The sequence below is a fragment of the Capronia epimyces genome (genome assembly GCF_000585565.1).
Source record: "Capronia epimyces CBS 606.96 chromosome Unknown aczIQ-supercont1.1, whole genome shotgun sequence".
Lineage (NCBI taxonomy): Eukaryota > Fungi > Ascomycota > Eurotiomycetes > Chaetothyriales > Herpotrichiellaceae > Capronia > Capronia epimyces.
In genome coordinates this window covers 830,283-849,851 of record NW_006912904.1, presented here as the reverse complement: position 1 = coordinate 849,851, position 19,569 = coordinate 830,283, and the positions used below count along the sequence as shown (strand labels likewise).

General features: G+C 52.2%; 7 protein-coding genes across 7 annotated transcripts; 4 read left to right on the top strand and 3 right to left on the bottom strand.

Annotated features, from left to right (window-relative positions):
* Nucleotides 1–874: 874 nt before the first annotated feature.
* A1O3_00323 (uncharacterized protein) lies at nt 875–2,776 on the bottom strand (the record flags this gene model as incomplete). The annotated part of the gene is made up of 1 exon (XM_007730473.1): nt 875–2,776. The coding sequence occupies one exon, from the start codon at nt 2,774–2,776 to the stop codon at nt 875–877; it is 1,902 nt and encodes a 633-aa protein (XP_007728663.1).
* A 688-nt stretch (nt 2,777–3,464) lies between these two features.
* Nucleotides 3,465–7,133, bottom strand: A1O3_00322 (uncharacterized protein; the record flags this gene model as incomplete). Its single annotated transcript, XM_007730472.1, has 3 exons — nt 3,465–3,888; nt 3,942–5,280; nt 5,324–7,133. 3 exons carry the CDS (start codon nt 7,131–7,133, stop codon nt 3,465–3,467), a joined length of 3,573 nt encoding a protein of 1,190 aa, XP_007728662.1.
* Nucleotides 7,134–8,033: 900 nt separating this feature from the next.
* A1O3_00321 (uncharacterized protein) lies at nt 8,034–9,019 on the top strand (the record flags this gene model as incomplete). The annotated part of the gene is made up of 2 exons (XM_007730471.1): nt 8,034–8,824; nt 8,881–9,019. 2 exons carry the CDS (start codon nt 8,034–8,036, stop codon nt 9,017–9,019), a joined length of 930 nt encoding a protein of 309 aa, XP_007728661.1.
* A 650-nt stretch (nt 9,020–9,669) lies between these two features.
* A1O3_00320 (uncharacterized protein) lies at nt 9,670–12,535 on the top strand (the record flags this gene model as incomplete). Its single annotated transcript, XM_007730470.1, has 2 exons — nt 9,670–9,765; nt 9,818–12,535. 2 exons carry the CDS (start codon nt 9,670–9,672, stop codon nt 12,533–12,535), a joined length of 2,814 nt encoding a protein of 937 aa, XP_007728660.1.
* A 518-nt stretch (nt 12,536–13,053) lies between these two features.
* Nucleotides 13,054–15,591, bottom strand: A1O3_00319 (DNA excision repair protein ERCC-3; the record flags this gene model as incomplete). The annotated part of the gene is made up of 1 exon (XM_007730469.1): nt 13,054–15,591. The coding sequence occupies one exon, from the start codon at nt 15,589–15,591 to the stop codon at nt 13,054–13,056; it is 2,538 nt and encodes an 845-aa protein (XP_007728659.1).
* A 360-nt stretch (nt 15,592–15,951) lies between these two features.
* A1O3_00318 (uncharacterized protein) lies at nt 15,952–16,533 on the top strand (the record flags this gene model as incomplete). The annotated part of the gene is made up of 2 exons (XM_007730468.1): nt 15,952–15,960; nt 16,075–16,533. 2 exons carry the CDS (start codon nt 15,952–15,954, stop codon nt 16,531–16,533), a joined length of 468 nt encoding a protein of 155 aa, XP_007728658.1.
* Nucleotides 16,534–17,932: 1,399 nt separating this feature from the next.
* Nucleotides 17,933–19,201, top strand: A1O3_00317 (uncharacterized protein; the record flags this gene model as incomplete). Its single annotated transcript, XM_007730467.1, has 3 exons — nt 17,933–18,082; nt 18,142–18,925; nt 18,984–19,201. 3 exons carry the CDS (start codon nt 17,933–17,935, stop codon nt 19,199–19,201), a joined length of 1,152 nt encoding a protein of 383 aa, XP_007728657.1.
* Between the last annotated feature and the right edge of the window lie 368 nt (nt 19,202–19,569).

The following is a 19,569-nucleotide window of genomic DNA, read 5'->3' as shown; positions in this document are numbered from 1 at the left end:
AGTAGTAGTAGTAGTAGTAGTAGTAGTAGTAGTAGTAGTAGTAGTAGTAGTAGTAGTAGTAGTAGTAGTAGTAGTAGTAGTAGTAGTAGTAGTAGAGTGAGCCTCTATAGGGATTGAATATGACGGGTGTGCAATGCTTGTGGTTGAGTCAAGAAGCCCCTAAGCTCTTGTTCGGTCAGGCGGGGTCGACATACGGAGATATATAAACGGACCACCTTCGACTTAGAGGTTCGATATACGGAAATAAAGATACGGAGTACCGTCGACTTGGAGGGTTGATTGGACACGTAGGGAGTACAGGCAGAATGAACAAAAGAACACCACTAATGGTCTGATTTTCCTGCCAATAGACCAACAGGGACACTCCCACATCTCGAGGGGTTGTCAGGACTAGTTCCTCCGCTTACGTACATGTACGTGGCAGGTCGGATAGATGGTGTATAGATACAGATTTAGATACAAATAATTAAAGTTATCTACTCTGTTGCTCACCAATATCGATCTTGACCCTCATCTGTCCTCGTGAAGCTCTTGGGGTACTTGACGGTACGGATGTGGCTGATCCTTCCTACGCCCGTTGATGTGATGTTCGGTCCTAACCACATCCTCTTTCCATTTGGCACAACATAGAACCCCTGCTCGTCCTCTGAACCCCCCAAAGCTGCAGTCACATCACGTCCAACACGGTTCTGCTGTAAATTTGTAAATCAGTTCTTCTCCGTCCACCCGGGTTGGATGCTGTTATGTCGACTCCTGAGATTTGAGGGTCATGTCGACTAAGATGTGAGGTCTTATATACGTATATGCATACAATAGTAGTTGCTCATACAGTAATCCAATCAGACTAGATCACATCAGCTCAGTTCAGCTCATTTCAGCTATTCTTCCAGAACTCGGCCATATCAGACGCTTTCGGTGCAATCGGTTCGCACATCGAGACGACTTCCAGAGTGGAAAGATGGAGAAAGGATTGAACCTGAGACGGTTCTCCTCCTCCTGCCCCGGCCTCGGCCCAGGACCAGTCTATAGCGCAAGTATTAATCTCTCTTCGTAAGGCATCCCGCACAGGCTTTGGAAGTTGCAGCTCGAGCCATAACGATGGCTTATGGGGTGGACTAGTCATGTCCGGCGTGATAAAATGCTCAATCTCCATCTCCATGCCCATCTCCATCTCAATTGTGCCGTCACCGTCACCGTCACCGTCAGAGCTGCGTGTGCGTGTGCGTGTGCGGCGTACTATGACGGCAGAAAAGAAATCAAGAAAACACAAAGCCATAGCACCGGGCTGAAAATAGCTGGATCTGGAATCTCCATCGTCTCTGTGGGAAACATCGGATGCATTCCCGGTGGCGGGGATGGGGGTTAATCGCTTAATTCGCCCATCCAGCAGCCTGACGGAAGTGTTTGGGTCCATTTCCATGACATGGAGGGTCTTGGTGAGATTTCCCAATACAGGCATCTGCAGAACTTGATCGTAGGTGTCGTCCGCGTCTGGCTTTGACTCTGACTCTGACTCTGACTCTGACTCTGACTCTACAGTAACAACCGTCATGCCCCAGTTGAGGATGCGAAACCGAAGGCTAGTCGTCCTCTGCATCGCTTCGACCCTCTCAAAGGGCCATGTTTGCTCAGTCAAGGCTCTCAAGTAAGTCGAGCTTGTGACGGCCAGAGCTTTCAGCAAAGCGGCTGCAGCTTCCAAATTCAAGCCTGAGCCTAGTTCCAGCGTTGCCCCTTCCTCACCAAGGTACTGCAGTGCTCGGATGGCAACCTCTTCGTTGGAGGAGGTATAATCAATCTCGAATCGTGGATCAGGCTCGGGCTCGACAAGACCCATGAGGCCATAGACATAGTCTCGTGGATCGGTACATTCTTGCCAGTGATAACTTGATATCAATCGGCAAATGGAATTCTCACTCCCACCATTCCTTTGACCGACTTCTGCTTCTGGTCCCCTTTTGTGGTTGCGACTGACGTGTAACATCGGATGATGGTCCAGCAAGCTGGTACCTGAGTTGGTCATGCTTGGATCCCGTTGCCTCGCCACCCACGAACGGTAACCCGGTTTGGAATTCTCACGGGCCGCCTGGTATATTGCCGACATGTAGTCTTTCCCCAGCAGAGCCTTGCCGAAAATAATACACGCATTGCGGGCAAGTGCCACTTCTTGGATAATCCACAGCCTCCGCCAGTACGGGTTATACACGATACTCATGATCTGATTTTCCAGATGGGGAGACTGGGGGTCAGAATGGCCTAGGATATCTAACCAACAGTCCCAATCTTTTGGAGGAAGGCCTTCGATGCTGTCCCTTAAGCTCTCCGACCCTAACCCTGCAGTCGGAGTCGGAGTTTGCAGGTATGTCTGTAAACTGGTTGAGCCCAGCCAGATCAAGACTCTGGACGCTTCGTGGAAGATTTGCCGCATCTTGGTCACCTGATGGCCCTTCTCATGGTCATCAGATTGATTGATGCAGATCGAGTCGATCCATAGTCGTGATCTCGTCAACTGGTGGTCGCGCAGATGTTTCAAGCACCGCCATATGTTGTCGCGCAATGCCAACGTCTTGCCGTTGACGAGGACATGCCGCTCAGGGGTGGCGGTTGGGGATCCCCACATATACGAGACAACCTCATACCGGCCCGGGACTTCATGGATCGAGGCAAGTTCTAGCTCGAGATGAATTCTTTTCCTGTCGCGTCGAGGAAGAATCTTGACCAGGCGGATTTGATGCGACGGATCGCCCATGCGGGTATAATGATATCTTTGGTTGGCCATTTTTCGGGATTGGGATAGCCGCGGGAAGTGCCCACCCACTTGGGCAAACGAACTCCGAGTGGTATTATTCAGTCCTCGTGGTAGATTATTTAGGTCAGCAGAGGATGTCCTTGATGATATCAGATATCATGGTTGAAATTGGCAAGATGCCTGACCAATTTCAAGACAAGGTCGTACTCGGATCAGGCAGACAGAACTGCGCAGATAGAAATATCCATATCAGCCAATAGAATTGACTGGTGTTGGCCAAGGCTGACCGGTGTGATGAGTATGAGTAGATCCAGAGTCCGGCTACTGGGGGTTCTTCAGCACCTTGGACTTCCAAGGGTTGGTCCAATCCAATTCGCATGACCCACGCCTTCCCGTGAGTCTGAAGAGTAGCCTAACAACTGAGTTGACAGGAATAACTAAGGCATAGGCAAAACTACCTGGGTACATATAGCATCGTCACAAACCACTGGACGCAACGCAATTCAGCCTGAACCATCATTCAATGACCATTAACTTGTAGATGCGCACGTTCATGTCACCACGATTCGAGATCATGTCCATGTCCTTGTCCCTGCTGGGTTGATTCTTCACATAGCCCTAACCCTAACCATAACCATAACCAAAAGAAATCTCTCCAACACATTCTGCCAAGGCAATCCTATCCAGACCTGCTCAACCATCTCATAATCATGATTCATCAAGCACCGAGGAATCCAAACCTCCCCGTGTCATATACCGACGACACTTCCCTGTCCTTCATGATCTCGGGGACACATAATCCTGCAGCAAACCATCCAAAGCTGCTCAACTTGCTGGGTTCTTGTACAGCAATTTCCAAACAGGCAGCAGCCAGGCTCACAAAACCGTCATCATGGTCATTGTCATCATCATCATCACCATCAATATTACCGACAACGGCAGGGTGGTTGATCATCCAAGCTTTGATATCTCGAAGGTCGCGATTGAACCGGGCCTTCATGTCGTCCGACTGTTCTCGCTGATATCTGTTTCCCGCCCCAGAACGGCCCATGATGGTGCCGATGAGCACTTCTTTCTCGGTGAGTTGCTCGGTCCGGCGCCCCGCATAGAGGGACATGATGTCCAGCAGATTCGACTCGTAGCTGTGTATCCTGTTTAGCTTCTCTCGGCATAGTTACGACAGTATAGCACTTACTAATCTCGGACTGTCCTGGCAATTGTATAGTAAGACTCAATGCGCGAGTGGTTGACGTATGACCGCACCCAGTCCAGGATGTCTTGCAGCACGTTATCGTCAGCCATCTTGCTGAATAGAGACGAAGTATCGTCCTCGAGATCCTGAAAGAATGTGTTCTCATCCACAGCGCGATAAAGGCGGCCGAGGATTCGCTCGGACTCAAAATAGCGGAATTGTCCAGTATTATCCGTGGAGGCCATCTCTTCAGCTCTCTTGATACCTTTCTCTACCTTGGTGCTTGCGCTTGGCGCCATGAAGTCAGGTCTGCAAGAAGGGCCTCTCGGGATCTTTTTGCTATCGACCGGGACGCCAGTCTTGGAAAAATCCACGGCAGTTGAGTGCAGTGCCGCGAGCAGGAGACAGTTGGCTGAAAAGGTGCCGTCACGGTCGGCAAACACTTGATGGAGAGTGGCAATCCTACCCAGCTGGTCATTTTGCATAAAGTCCACGAAGAAGTTGGCCATATCATCCACAGTGACCGGGCGACCAATGTCAGGAGGCTGTACGGGTAGGTAAGCTGCAGGATCCGCCTGTTGCTGCGGTATGAGCTTCTCGTCGTAGATGATGTTGTAGAGATCGCCATCGAGATCGCCGCCGCTCAACATGCTGGGTAGGTCACGAGAACCCTGCTGGCTGAACACGACGCAGTTGCGGAGATCCCAGAGAGCCGAGCTCGGCAGCGGTGCGACAGCTTGAACAACCTGCACGTCCCCGGGGTGGAGAGCAGGAGATCGAGTCACCGCGACACGGCCATTCAGACAGGAATGCTTCCGGCTCTCCTCCTCGACGAAAGTGACAAAGACCTCGCCTTCCTTCAGCCAACCGGTCTCGTCGCTAATGCCGTAGAGAGTGAGCGCACCCGGAACCAGAATGCGACTTCGGTACTTGATCTCTCGGAGTTGGACCTGCAACAACGCCCCGAGTACTTCTCGCACGAAGCTGTCCTCGGTGGCATCAATCCCAATGTGTTCGAGGTGCCTGAGAAGGGTGGGTAAGCCATTGCTACTGTCGGATAATCGTTTGATGAGAAAATTGACCGCGACGGATCGTGAGGATGCGCTCAGGCGCAGTCGTTGGATATCATCCTCTTGTAATTTCTCAAACACGGAGGCCGAGACCCCAAAGTCCTCAAGGATCTTGATAAGTTGCCGGTTTAGCTTGAACGGAAGGGGTCGGCGATTGGTACCACAGATTTCAAGCTCGTTGGATGGACTGCCAATGAACTTTACCATCGACTCTCGCAGTCGGATTTGTTCTCCTCGGAGCCGGGTATCCAGTGTCAGCATTCCTTTGGCTCCTGTAAACCAGTTAGCGAAGCACCCTCAGCGGCACTCTCTCACCTTTATAGCGGATCTGGTATGAGGTGGGCTGGTCCTCAGACTGTGTACTGCCCCTGAGGCGTGTCCACGTCGACTTGGAAATCGTGCCACAGCCGTCAGTCATCATGTAATCTCCAACCTTGACATCGGAGTATACTTGGACAATGCTCGGATCCACCAGGACGGCGGACGTAGTCTCCGAGAACGCCTGACCAATCCGTGCTGCACATTTTGCCGCACATCTAATGCCGCTGAATTCACCAAGCTGGCTGATGACTGCTTTGGCTAATAACAAACTCCCGTCGTGAACAAAAGGTCGCATGAACCAGCATGTCTGTGACCGTAAAGACGAATGTGAAAACCCGAGGAAGTCAAAATGTTCGTTTGCAATGTTCAAGCCAGCGCTTAGAATTGACAGAAATCGACCGCGGAGGACTCGTTCGTTGGAACAATCTCGATCAAACCCCATTCGCATCTCATTCTCGTCGGAGAAAAGGACTCGAAGAAAGCAGTCTGAATGTGCACGGTACTGTCGCAAGACTCTATTTGCCGCGATATACTCTGGGCCATCGAGATAGATGCCAGTTGGGGTAACTGTGACACGGTGAACTAAGACCTCATCTCGTGTCGGCGTCTGCGCGCCACCATCTTCGAACAGAAGGTGTGCTTGCTCGGTTATGGCGTTCAGGGCACCCTTCACACCACCCGTCTGAGGATCCGTGGCGGCATCATTAGGAGGTAGTTGCAGATTCAGTCTTCGTAAGACTGCAATGAGGGTTGCTTCGCCTGACCGAGTTCGCAGGCCACTCATGGTAGGCAGCAGATGTTCCACCTCGGCGGGAGACAAAAGGCCATTGGCCCAAAGTGCATGTATCTGAAATCTCCATGCAAAGGAACAGTTCAATCTCACAATCTGTGAGTTGAGCTTCAAGAGTTGTTCCTTGAAGTTTCCAATTCGGGGACTAGTAGATAGGGGAGGCACTCTCGTGACGGGGATTCGGTGAGATGTCAGTAATTTGATGCGACGCTCCAGGTCGACAACCCCTGAAGCGACAAGTATGCTGTATGTCAAGCAGCTGCTAACAATTACAGGATCCACACCGGGTAATTTGGTATCACGGAATCTCCTCACTGGGGCCGGACCCAGGGACATGCCCTCGAACATTTCAAGCAACGGGTTGCTAGAATCAGGCTTCTCATCCTCATAGATCTTTGGCGCAAGCGTCAGAGTGATCATCAAAGCATTGGAGGCACCCTGACTCGGTATAGCAAAAGCCAAGATGCTGGATAGATCCATGACAAGATCGTGGAACTTGGAAGCAGAGGTGTTCATGCGGGCAACCAGCGCAGGTCCATCTCTTGTCAGGCTGCCGTCTGTTTGCAGCTCGAAGTAGGGTACGAAGACAGTCTTCCCGGTTATAGTCTCCCAGCGCCCACACTGTAGTGCTGTGATCTTCAGCCCTGCCTCCTTTTGGCTGTGCTGGGCTTCCGCAGACCGCTTCGAAGACTTCTGCCATGCTTGGGGGTTCTGGCGGTCCTTCTCTTCTTTGCGTAGTGCACGCAACAAGTAAGGATCAATGGGGTAGCGGCTTATCCGGAACAATGCATGCTTTCCGGAGGGAGAGGAGAGGAGAGCTGGATTCTTGCCAGCCAGAACCAGCAACTTTTGAGCCTTTGATGAATCTGCAATTGTGAGTATAGCAAAGGTCTTGCTGACTGCTTTTCGAATATCGAAGACATGGATCTGAAGTTCGCGGAGAGTAGGAGACAGGGAATCTTCCAATTCCTCTTTGGGGAATCTCGCGTCGAGGTTTGAAATGAACAGATTCATAGTAATAAGGCTGTGGAGGCAAAGGCAGAGGGAGTAACAGACAGCCGCACTTCCACAGCGACCGTTATATACTTTGGGGGGTTCAAGACTAAAAGACAAGCTGGGTGACTTCGTGAAGAGACAGCAAGGCGCTTGGGCATCTCCGTGGACAAAGAAACTGATGTGGTTGTTGTTCTTGGAGCATAGATGAATTGCAGCCTCACCGGTGTCCAAGGCCCCATGGGGTTTCCTTTTGCTGCCCGCCACTTGGCAAGGCTGCGCCCCATGTTTCCGCCTGACCTTCCCGCTTTGTCTGTTCTCGCCTCACCTTCCTCTGCCGCCTGTTATGCAATTCTGCGTGTTATCAGACTCATCCAGTCGCTAGAAGCAACCCACCGGTGGTTAGTTGACGACGCCCGTCGCAAGACTTGTTACCCTTCCCGTCGCAAGACTTGTTACCCTTTTGCAATCCCAGTGAGATTCGGACACGGACACCAACAAGGACGACAACCGCGTTCAGCGTTCGACGTTCGTGGTATCAATCCACACGAAACACTCGGCCGTAAAGAAGTCATGACGACACGAATCGCTCCAGCCCTCCAGCCGCAGCCTCGTGGAATAAACCTACATCAGGCATAGTGGTGCATGAGACTGCGTATGACCCTTTTCGTATTAGCCAGACCTCGCCACGGTGGCATACTTTCGTCCAGCCATCACCAACATCACTAGGTCAGTCAGAGCATCCGTTAAATAGAAAGCACAATCAAGGTAAGATATCTACTTGGTTGCTCGGCCATTGCCTTGGGGAAAGAGTTCTTGCGTGCAGAGATCTTTTTATACTTCTCATTGCTTTTTCTCGCATTCCCAAACTGTTCTCCATTCCGCATTTTTGGTCATAAGCGTTCAGCAGTCAAGCCCAACATGCCTGTCGATCCAGCCCACGTTAATCCTCTCCACTGCGGTCGAGTCAGTGAGGCATGTCCTGTAGAGGCCTCCATCTACGGCTACTACCCGATCTTGGGGTGGAATGCATTCTTTGCTGCCCTATTTGCGGTCTGCTTCGTGGCTAATCTTGCGCTGGGCTTACGCTACCGTACCTGCACCTATATGCTCGCAATGTCTCTTGCCTGTCTTGCAGGCTGTATCGGCTACATTGGGCGATGCCTGATGCACAACAATCCATACAACATCACCGGCTTCCAGATTCAAATCTGCTGTCTCACGCTCTCGCCTGCCCTGAACTCGGCCGCTATTTACCTGATCTTGAAGCATTTGGTGTTGCAATTTGGCCGAGAATGGTCGAGAATCCGGCCGAAATACTACACATGGGCCTTTATCACGGCAGACTTCTGCGCCCTAGTCCTCCAAGCCGCCGGTGGAGCAATTGCAGCAACGGCCGGGGACGATGACAGCTTCCGAGATGTCGGTGACCATCTCATGATTGCGGGTATATCATGGCAGGTCCTGACGCTTTTGATATTCGCCGTTGCGACCCTGGACTACCTGGTGCGAAGATACAGAGCAGCTCAGCCGCTATCGCCGGTTGCGCAGTCCTTACTACACAATTCACGGTTCCGCACGTTCATCATTGCTCTCATCGTTGTATACTTGGCCATATTTGCTCGATGTGTCTACCGCATTGCCGAGATGGCCGGTGGTTGGCGGAACCCTATCATGCAGGATCAACCTCTCTTCATTGGCACTGATAGCTGGTAGGTTTGCTGGTCACAAAGGATAGTCCTTGCTCAGTCCACTAATTTCATTCTAGTATGGTCGGCCTCGCGACAATCCTACAAACCTTCGTCCACCCAGGACATTTCTTCCCAGCCTTGGCCATGTACAGAAAGACCACGCCCACGCCAGTGAGTTTCGACACCGAGAGTTCTCTGGAGAAGACCATGGGGTAGCCTCTGGCCGTCAGTAGATCCTTTCTCATCGAGGATGCAGAAAAGTGATCATGGAATGTTGCAAAACAAAGGGATCCTGGGGTTCGATCCACGCCAACGGCCGTCGGCGTCTCCAGTGTTACGATTCCAGATGACCACGAGTCCTACAGAGAAGAGGAGGTCATGCACGGCAACTGGAACGCTGCCCATTGAATTGCTTACTGGCCAGCTTCTCAGCCCAAATCGGTCATCTACCATCGACGCGAAAGTTGCATGGGGCTTTATAGATTGTTTACAACCAAGAAGCATTGATAAACAATGCCATTATATCGAGAACAGACAATTCCTTCGAATGAGCTCAAGGAGGGTGAATGGTCGGCCAGGTCTAAATTTGGCCTCCCACGTGATCGCCAAGTGCCCTTAACCTCTTTTAGGACAAAGTTGCGTGTTTACGTAGTTGCGGCCTCGCAGCCTCCGACACCCTGGCATGCGGCCCCAACTGCGGATTTATATCTCGGGCATGTAGGACAGTCGATACCTACCATGCAGTACAAACATTGCGACACGACTTTCGTTTAGCTCATTGCTTACTCTGAGACCTCAAGATCTCTCTACGTCTCTCAAACCCCCGTGATCTGAGGCTGGCTGCGCTGCCATGACCGGTCTGCACCATGGGTGCCTCAGAGTCGAAGTTGGTCTTCAAGCAGGGCATCTTCAGGTTGTCCGAGGAGAGGAATATCCCGGCCAATGACCCTTACTGGACAGGTGTAAGTGCAGCAAACTGTGGTTTGATTTACTAAGTCTTACTGACGGCTTCAGTTCTGGGAACTGCCTGAATCGGTCGAGGACGTCTTCAGCCTCTTTACCCATGCGGATGTTCGCCGGACCCGAGACGCTGCGCTTGAGAACCTGGAAACCCTCATTCTCGCCGTGACATCGCGACTCAACATCCTGAAAAACCATCCATCGTTTCCAGACCCGGATTTGGCTCCAGAGAGAGATGCTCTCAATTGCATCCGCGTCCTCACCCGCTTGCTTCCATACGTGTACGAAGCAGACCAGCTGGCAGAATGGGAGGAGACGTTCTTTTGGGGAATGCGCCGTCGCAGAACGAGAAGAGCGCAGGTTTCGGGCGAGGTGTTGTTTGACGAACATCAAGGTGACAACGACGACGAGACCCAGGACAACCAGGAGCCGGAATTTGAGGCTGCGAAACCGCTGGCAGAAGAACTGATCGACACCTTGACCGACCTGCTCTTTTACGCCGGCTTCACAATCCCTGATCTGCCACAGGCAAAGAGCAAGGTGACGTATTCTATCTGGCAGAGCGGCATCGGCTGCAAATCGTCCATCCCGACCAACAAAGAACTCGACAACAACCGATGTGAAGTCTTGAGGCTGCTCTTGACATTGACCAGCAAGGCCATGTACATACCAGCTGCGCTCCTACCTGTCCAAGGCATCAAAGCCATTACTTATATGGCGACGTGCCCAGACAAACAGGTAGTCTTGTCGGTCCTGTGCTCTTTGATGAACACGGCAATCAAGTCGAATGTCACATCGTGGCGACTCCCCTATGACCATGTCGTCCGCCGAGACTCGAAGCAGACGCTGGTGGTATACAGCTTGGAACTCCTTCTTGTCCTTCTGCTGTATCCAGTCCCGGAAGATGCACATGGCGCGGTGCCGAAAAACTTCTATCGCCACTTTCTTGGTCGCCTGCACAGACCAGAGGATTTCCAATTCCTGGCGGATGGCATGACCCAAGTCCTGAGTCAGCCCATGCAAGCCACGGCCTCGTACCTACCGGGAAGTCAAAAGTCGGTCAAATGGGCTCCTGAAATGATCATGTTGTTCTGGGAAGTGCTCCAATGCAACAAGAGATTCCGGTCCTTCATAATCGAGTCCAACCGTGCTCACGACTTCATCATCCTCATGCTTTTCTACGCCATCGAGCACAAAACGGATGTCTCCAAGCAAGGCATCGTGCGTATGTGCGTGTTTGTCCTTCAAACCATGAGCGTGGAGCCAAGTTTTGGGAACAATCTCAACAAGAAATTCGAAGCCCAGGACACTCTTCCGCCGTCGATTCGATTGAACAACTTTCGAGGGACGTACGCTGATTTCCTCATCGTATCCATCCACACGTTGATCACGGGCAGTAAAGGCAAGCTGGAAGCGGTGTATCCAGCACTACTGGCTGTCATTAACAACATGGCGGCTTACGTGCAGAATCTGTCCTTGGCGACCAGTAGTCGACTGGTACAGCTCCTTTCGTCAATGGCCTCGCCCAGTTTTCTACTTGCAAATGAAACCAACCATCTGCTTCTGCATGCTCTTCTTGAGTCGATCAACGCCATGATTGAGCATCAGTACACCTCAAACGCCAATCTGGTCTACGCTGTCTGGCGAGCAAGAAAACGAATTTTGGCCCTGAGGGAGTTGACTTTGGAGGGCGGTCATGCTGAGATTGAGCGAGCGGCGAGACGTCGCAAGGAGGCTGCTCTCAGCGACGTGAGCAATAACCTCTCCAGGTCTTCTACGACGGACACTGTCACATCGCCAACTCGGGCTGCCCCAACATCTCCTAGTCCAGATGAGGGGGTGGATGGCACGTTCGCCATTGGTGACTCGGACGACTCGGACAATGAAGTGGTACCGACGCCATCACAGTCGACACAGTCGATGCGGACCTCACGAACTCCTTCTATAGCGTCGTCCTCCGTAGCTGACGACAGCGTTCCTATCCAACTTCATGGCATGTCCGAAAAGGCCAGAGGAAAGATGCCCGCTGGAGCACCAACGTTCTCTCGACAAAACAGCGCAGCCAGTCTTGCCACCATATCCAGTTACCACACCAGCCGAGGTGCCTTCACGCCCACACCTGAATGGCTAGAGAGCTGGCTGCCCGAACTTCCTTTACATACGCTGCTCACTGTGATCAAGGTCCTGTCAACTCATCCCTTGGCGTCGGAAAGATCAGGCATCAACGCACACGACAACAGTGCGGACTCGCCGTCGATTCCATCGTCTCGTCGCTCATCTCTCGCCCACGAGGACTTCACGCTCACCGACTTTCGCAGCCAGATTCCCTCGACGGCTAATCAGCCGGCCATCTCTGCCATTCTTTCATCTCCGAGTCCTATCAGGGTTCATCTGTTCGAGTGGTCCCCGCTTTCTCTGGGCTGGTACATGTCTGTGCTCTGGTCTCTGATTTTCACGGCGGAGATGACCATTGCGCCCACCTCATCTACAGCTGCGACCTTGACCGGTGCAGGAGCCACGGCTGCACCGGTGGGGGTCTGGAACGGCACCAATGTGAAGCTCTTCCAGGTCGCAACGGAGGGAAAGCGCGAAGGGCCGAGTCTGTCGCAGCCTCGAGGTGCCGTTGATGCGGTGGGATCCAGGCTGGTGCAGGGTGTGCAAGGTCTCAACCTTGGCGGCTTGGTCGGTCGAGTAGGTGGTGTAACTGGGAGGAGTGCGAGTCAAGGGCAGGGTGGAAACGGTCCGCCACGCGGTTCCGTGCGCGAGGTTTGATGGATGATAAAAAACATTAGTGCGTGGTCAGCAGGCAGACGCCTGAGGCGCCTGAGGCAGCAGAAGAGAGCGGCAACTACGGCATTGCTCCTGAATATGGATTTATTCTATTAGTTTGTCTGTGCCTATTCTTTGATTGTTCAGCCGGAGCATGCGTCATTGCGGAGAGCTGAAACATCAAACTTCGATATCTTTCCCTCTTCCTGAGAGGCCCGTGGTACTGTAACTATAACTGCGGCGAACGATGGCCGACACAGAATCGGTACTGTACATGGGCCACGGGGAGCTACCTTGTGGCGAATAAGAAGCTATATCTTCTGTCTTGCGATGTCGATGACGATGACCATCCGTGTCTGCACTCACCAAGAATTGACACTACCTCAACCGAGCTGTAGAGGAAGAGAAGAGGCTGCATATCCAAGATGGTATGAAATCAAAGGATCAGGACTGGTCATTATGAACCTTTAGAACCTTTAGCTGCAAGACAGAATAGAGGTCCCAAGGCTCTACGGTTACCTCTACGCACCCCCGGCTGCCTTTTCGGCCTCCATTTTTTCCTTCCGGCGCTTCTTGGCCGCCAACTCGCGACGTCGGGCCTCCTTTTTGAACCATTCACTTTCCGGCATCTGGCTCTTCTTGCTCCTCCGGTCCTGTTCTCGATACATCGGGGCCATAGTACCGCCACCGCTCGCATCCGCCATCAACACGGCTTGTCTGCGAACCTGCATTTTCTTCGCCTTTGCTCTGGCCGCAGCACTACCGCCTCCGCTCAGATGACTCCACATGTTATCGTCGATCTTTTCAACGTCAGCCGCCGTTTCTTGCTGCAACATGACGTGGGCAAGCAACTCGTTGCGCTCACGGGCAGTAGTGTATGCTAGTCCAGGCATTTCTGACATGCCGGCCAAGTGCGTGATTGTCTTGAAGGCGTAGCCTTGGTCCACGAGGAAAGCCTGTCTCTTTGCGCTGTACGCCATTTCGGTGGTGTCCTTGGAAACCAGCGAATAGAAAAAAGCGTTGAATCCTTCGTCATTACGGCGTTTGGCTCGTAGAATTCTCCCGAGTCGCTGAGCTTCTTGACGTCGAGATCCATAGTGCGACGAAATTTGGATCAGGCAGGTGGCCTCGGGCAAGTCGAGAGATGTGTCACCGATCTTGGAGAGAAAGATGGTATTGATCATCTCATTGTGTTGGAAGTTTTCGAGAATGTTGATCCTTTCCTGGTTGCTCGTGTCCCCGTAGATGAATGGCTTCTTCATCGTCACTGCGTAATGTTGCAAGGCAAATAGGTTATCACTAAACACAATGATCTTGTCGCCTCGTTTCTCGTGATAGTCGATGAGATACTGGCAGACCTGGTACTTGACAGGATTCATAATGTAGTACAACGCCTGTTTCCGAGTCGTCTCTTTTTGATATTCCTGGTAGAACTCCATCGACATGGGACACCAGACCTCGGCACACTGCACTTTGGCAATATGGCCTTGGTCGGCAAGCTCCATCCAGTTTGCTTCGTACAGCTTGGGTCCGATGATGAAATTGAGGTCAGTGATCTTGTCATCCTCTCGAAGCAGTGTGGCCGTGAGACCCAGTTTACAGTGAGCGCGGATGTTCTCCCCGACTTTTCGGAACATCTTGGCGGGGACGACATGCACCTCATCCAAAATCATCAAACCCCATTCTTTGCCGTAGACCCAGTCCATCATCTGTTGCGTGTCGTAAGCACGTTTGCCGCCAGCTGTAATCATGGAGTAGGTTGTGACCAGCACGCCAGCATCTCCTGTGAACCGCCTCTTTTCCGAGGCCGAGAAGACGGCAATATCTTCCTCTTTAATGTCCGACCATTTTTTAAATTCGTTTGCCCACTGGTAACTGGACATGGCGCTGGTGCAGAGAACAACGATGCTCTTCTTGATGTGACACCCGGCTGTGATGCCCACGAGAGTTTTGCCGGCACCACAGGGCAAGACTATGATACCGCTCTTGCCGCGGCCGTTGCCGAACATCTTGCTAAGAGCCTTTTCTTGATATGGCCGAATTTGGGTCTGAGGTCGGAGGTCGATAGGGAGGGTGGGATTTTCATGGTCATCGGCGAAATCATACTCAGATATGGCGGGGTATCCAATGTCCAGACACTGCTTCGCAACCATATCACGCTTGTTCGCAGCAATTTCGAAGTTCGGTGCTTCTTTGTAAGCGTCTTCATCCTCCTCATCCCGAAGGGCAGCAAGCATGGCTTCATTCTCCTTGCTCGGATCATCTCGAGGCACCTCCACATTGCCAGGGTCGGCTTGTTTCATTCCTTTTGCATTGCTAGTGCCCTGGATCACCGTGGCCTTTGTCTGGATTCTTCCCACCTGGACCTCAGTGCCGGCGGCCTTGCATGGTCCAACCACCGGATCTCGTAGTAGCATATCTATGATCTCGCGTTCATCGGACTCGACGTAGAACTTGTTGTTACGCAAGACTAGCCGAACCTTGCCATATGTCTTGGTGTGCCTATTGATGAAATCGATCACGGTTTGAGGGACGGGAGTTTTCGAAAGCTTTTCTAAAGCACGGATTATATCTTCACCACGTAGACCTACCGATAAGGCGGCATACAAGCTATGCTCCGTGAATCTGTATTCGTGAAGAAATGTCGGTCTCGATTGTGGCTCTGCGATTGTAGTAAGCAGATCCGTGGCTTGGGCAGCCAACGGAGAGAAACTCTCAAGCGTGATCTTGGGACCTTTCTTTGACCCCATCGAGACATTCGGATCTATCCATAACGGTCGATTCTCGTGATCGGGCTTCAAGGACAGCCAGGAGAAGTCTTTATCGCCGAATATGGAGGACACTTGTTTGTGTTTGGGCCCTTGAAACGAGCTGAAATCCAGCCTGGCTCTGGCCTTTCGGATATGCTCTTTCTCGCTGTCGCTGGCATCTTGCGAGCGTGCGTCTGAACCTTCAAAGTCATCATCGCTGTCGATGCTCATAGGAGTGGACGGTGCGGGCGTGGAGCGCTTGGAGGATCTCGCACTCCCATCTTCGAGGGCTTTTCGTTTGAGCGACATATCGAAATCCCCTTGCCGGCAAGGCTTCGAGGAGCACAGACAGCGGCTGCACTGAGTGAGAGACCCAGAGAGAATGGGAATGAATGTCACAGAGGGACAAGACGACGCATTATGGCAGATGATGAGTTCAGATTAGTGACATGGTGCACCAGTGGCGCAGCCTCCGCCTCTGTTTGCTCCCTAGTCTGGCCGGATAAAAGTATCCGCGGGCCGGGTGCGGGCTTAAAGCTGAAGTTCAATCCGGACCGCCCGATCTGTTTAATGTTCTCAGAAAACCCAACTGACGAAAAAGTTCCTGAAAGCACTCTCAAGCTTGTCTCGGCCACTGGTCATTGTGGAATGGACTAGTCTCATTGAAGAATGAATACTGTATGTCTTACCCCAATCCCGCACCACCACTACATATTTACTGACTTTTGGTCTAGATCAGATCAACTTGGTAGGTCACCATGCCGCGCGTGTCTCCAATTTCCTGCTTCAAAGCTGCTCCGTGATGGACGAAACCTGGCACCGGTCTTTTCTTCTACCGTATCCTTGCATAAGACAACCTCGCTGATTGGGCGTCTTAACAGGTACGGCTGGGGCGTGCTTTGTGTCGCTGGCGGAGGCGCATATTATTTCGCAAAGAAGTCCATCAATGCCGACAGAGCTGCACGCTATGAGGCAGAGCAAAAGAGAAAGGCTCGTCAATACCGCCTAGAAGCTAACTCTTTCCCGTACAATGACGCTCCTCCTACCAAAGCAAAGAAAGCAAAGTCGCAAACAAACTCGAACGGCGAGACGAAAGGACTCGACCATGCGGGAAGTCCCAGCAGTGAAATAAGCGAAGACGCAGCGCCGGTTGGTCATGCGCCAGTTGACAGCGAGCAACGCGTCCGGGAAAAGAGCAAATACGAAGCTGCAGAACCATATCGAAGCAAGAAGGGAGATCGATTCAGTTGAGCAGTGCACAGGATACCCGGAGTCAGAATGGAGGCACGGATCAAAGACAGCATGTGCTGCAATACAAAGGAAGCTAGTTTTGTCGGTCGGACATTTTCATTGTGTACAGTCATGGCGCATGAACGCGAATTTTAAAAGAGCTGAATGCAATGCGGCGCATGGCGCAAGTGCACTTCATGGCTTCCAAACAACGCCGGTGGATATGATGCTGATTCCCAAGTCCCAATACGCCCCGCTACCGCAAATCCCAGATCCATAACGCCCGGGATATGTGAACGCCAGTATGTCTTCGTTGATGGTTCGTCTCAGGCGTGGCAGCACAATGGCGCATAATTCTTCTTCGATGCATTCGGGTGCCCTGAGTCTCTTTCGCGTTTGGACTCGATCGCAGGAGGGACAAACGGTAGAACGACGGCCGACGTAATCAACGTTCCTGCAACGGCGGATTGTAGTCTTGTGGCTTGTCTCGGTGCTTGCGCAGAGAATTGGCGGATGGCCGTTTGAGAGAACGAGTGTGCAACTGTGCTTGAGAGACTCATGGTGGCAGATTGAGCGCCAAAAGTTGTAGAGTTGGTGATTGTAAATCGCAGGTCGGTCAATCGTCGAGGGAAACAATCAACAGAATGGGCACGCTAAGGTACTTATAAAGGAGACTGGCCTCGACCTAGCAGATGATTGATTTGAAAAACAAACCAGGAGATTGGTGTAGACTGCTTGGGGGTCACCGGTTTAGGAATGACTCAATAGTCACACTTGAGTAGATGGAGGGCGCTGCAGCCAAATGCGTGGGAGTGGGAGAAAATTGCGTGCTCTGCCAGTGGACTGGTATCGCAGTTTCGTATAAGGCGCCACGCCAGTACAGCAACTAGTAGTATATCAATAACAGGTGTGGCATGAGATGCCTAGTTTGCTGGCGCCGAGCACGCCTTGTGTCAGACAACACCGCAGGACCCAGGTGGCCCTCAGGCTCGCAGAGAGAGTCGGGCTGGGTTTGTCATGCCACCGTCGGAGAAAACCGTAGTAGCAGTTCACGTGCGCAGGGCGCGGAGATCGGTTGCCGGACACAGTAAACTACTAGGTACGTACTCCGCATCTCTTGAAAGAATGGTGAGCTTTGTGGCACTCTGTACCTGAGCCAGAGGGACATGGTGTACCTCCTGTATACCTACCTAAATATAATCGGTATCTGTACTCCGTACTCCGTACTCCGTATATACTACTACGACATGGAAGAGAGGGCAACGAGGAAGGTCACTGGATTAGTTGTAGTTGATAATATAAGATAAGATAAGATAACTAGGCCAACCTCCCCATGATCGAGTAACGCCTGCCTCACTTCTGCAAACGATGCTGTGCATCACGTTGGCGGACTTCGTGTCTCTCCTTGAACCTCTCCGGCATGGCTGCGCATCATATAGTCATTGCAAAGGCATCCTTTGCAGCTGCTTTACTGCGCCCTGACGTGATCAAGGTGTCTCGTGACGACCTCCTTACCTTTCACAGCGCTTTGGAGGCTGCGCTAGTTCGCTGCTCAAGGCACAACATACAGGTTTGGGCAATTCCAGGACGATGCAAACTTCATGGGCTGGATTGACTGAAGAGTAATAGAACTGCAAAGAGTGGCTTCTTCAAAATGTCATTGTTTCAGCTGACCGCGTCGGTGCGTTTGGGAAATATTTGACCACCCTATCCAGACACCTTGCTCTTCCGCCAGACGAAACCGTCAAGACCAGCCTTGCACGTCAACGACTCCATATCCTCTACCTGGTCAGCGACCTTCTCCATCACTCGAAGTACCACACGTCAGAGGCCTCTCTCTTGGGCCGCGTCACAAGCTCCCTGCAGCCCTTCCTGCTCGACCTTTTCCAGTCAGCTTTGTCGGAGCGCAAGAGGAAACTCTTGAGGCGATTGGAAGATTTACTTGAATTATGGGAACATGAACAATATTTTGGTAGGGACGTCTTCGCCCAGTTGCGAGACGCGCTTGCCGACGTGCAGCCACAAACTGCACCGGTATCTCAAGAACAAGCCACAGCCCAGGGGGAAGCAAAGGAGCCCCCTTATGTCTTGCCTGCAACACATGGTGATCCCTCCCTGCGGTTCTATGATCTGCCGGCAGGGAATCTTGTACCTCATATCATCCCCAACAGCTCACAACCCATCCGACCCGACGACGTCCATGCATTACGGCTTCCGAGCGGGCCAGCGGATGAAAGTCTGGTCAACGCGCTGAAGGAATTTTTGGATGATGTTCAGGGTATCAATGAGAGGATCTCAAAGCTCGAAAAAAATGGGGTGACTCTCGAATTTGATGAGATGGGCGAAATATCCTACCATGGCGAAGCAGGGGATCTTGTGGGAGACACATACTACGGCTGGTCGCGCTCCTTCTGTGAGAAAATGAGGAGGCGTGGTAGAAGTGACACCGGTGGTTCACCTCGACAAACTAGGTCCAACAGTCCAAGCCGCAGTCGCAGCCGCGACCGTGGTCGTGTCCCCTACAAGCGGCGCCGTTACAGCGACTCTACGGATGAGCATTCGCGATCCTCTCGATCTTACAGTAGATCAACATCCCGCCCTCGACACGGAGGATCGAAGCAAGAGCGAAGTATTGGTCGCCATGAAAGTCGGTCACGATCAAGGGGCCGGCCGCATTCCCTTGAGTTGAAAGGGACGAGTTTGAAACACCCTTCGACGTTCACCACTCCAGCACCCTTCAGCTACGCGCCTCCAATTCCACCCGTCACGCCAAATATGGGTCTGCCATTTCCACCGCCGCCACCACTACAACCTGGTAGTATACCGCTCCCACCGCCGCGTCCTGATCATTGGGCTGGTCCGTGGCCTCCGCCACCGCCTCCCTCATATCTTCCAGGAAACCCTGCATTCCACAATCTCCAGTTTCCGCCTCCACCACCGTCCCTACCGCCACTGCCTCCGCCACCCGCAGGTTGGCCGCCGGCGCCGCCAGGAGATGCACACCGAGGAAGAAACGGTTACGCGGGAAGACGGTGAGATGTTGTGTATTGGGAGGAA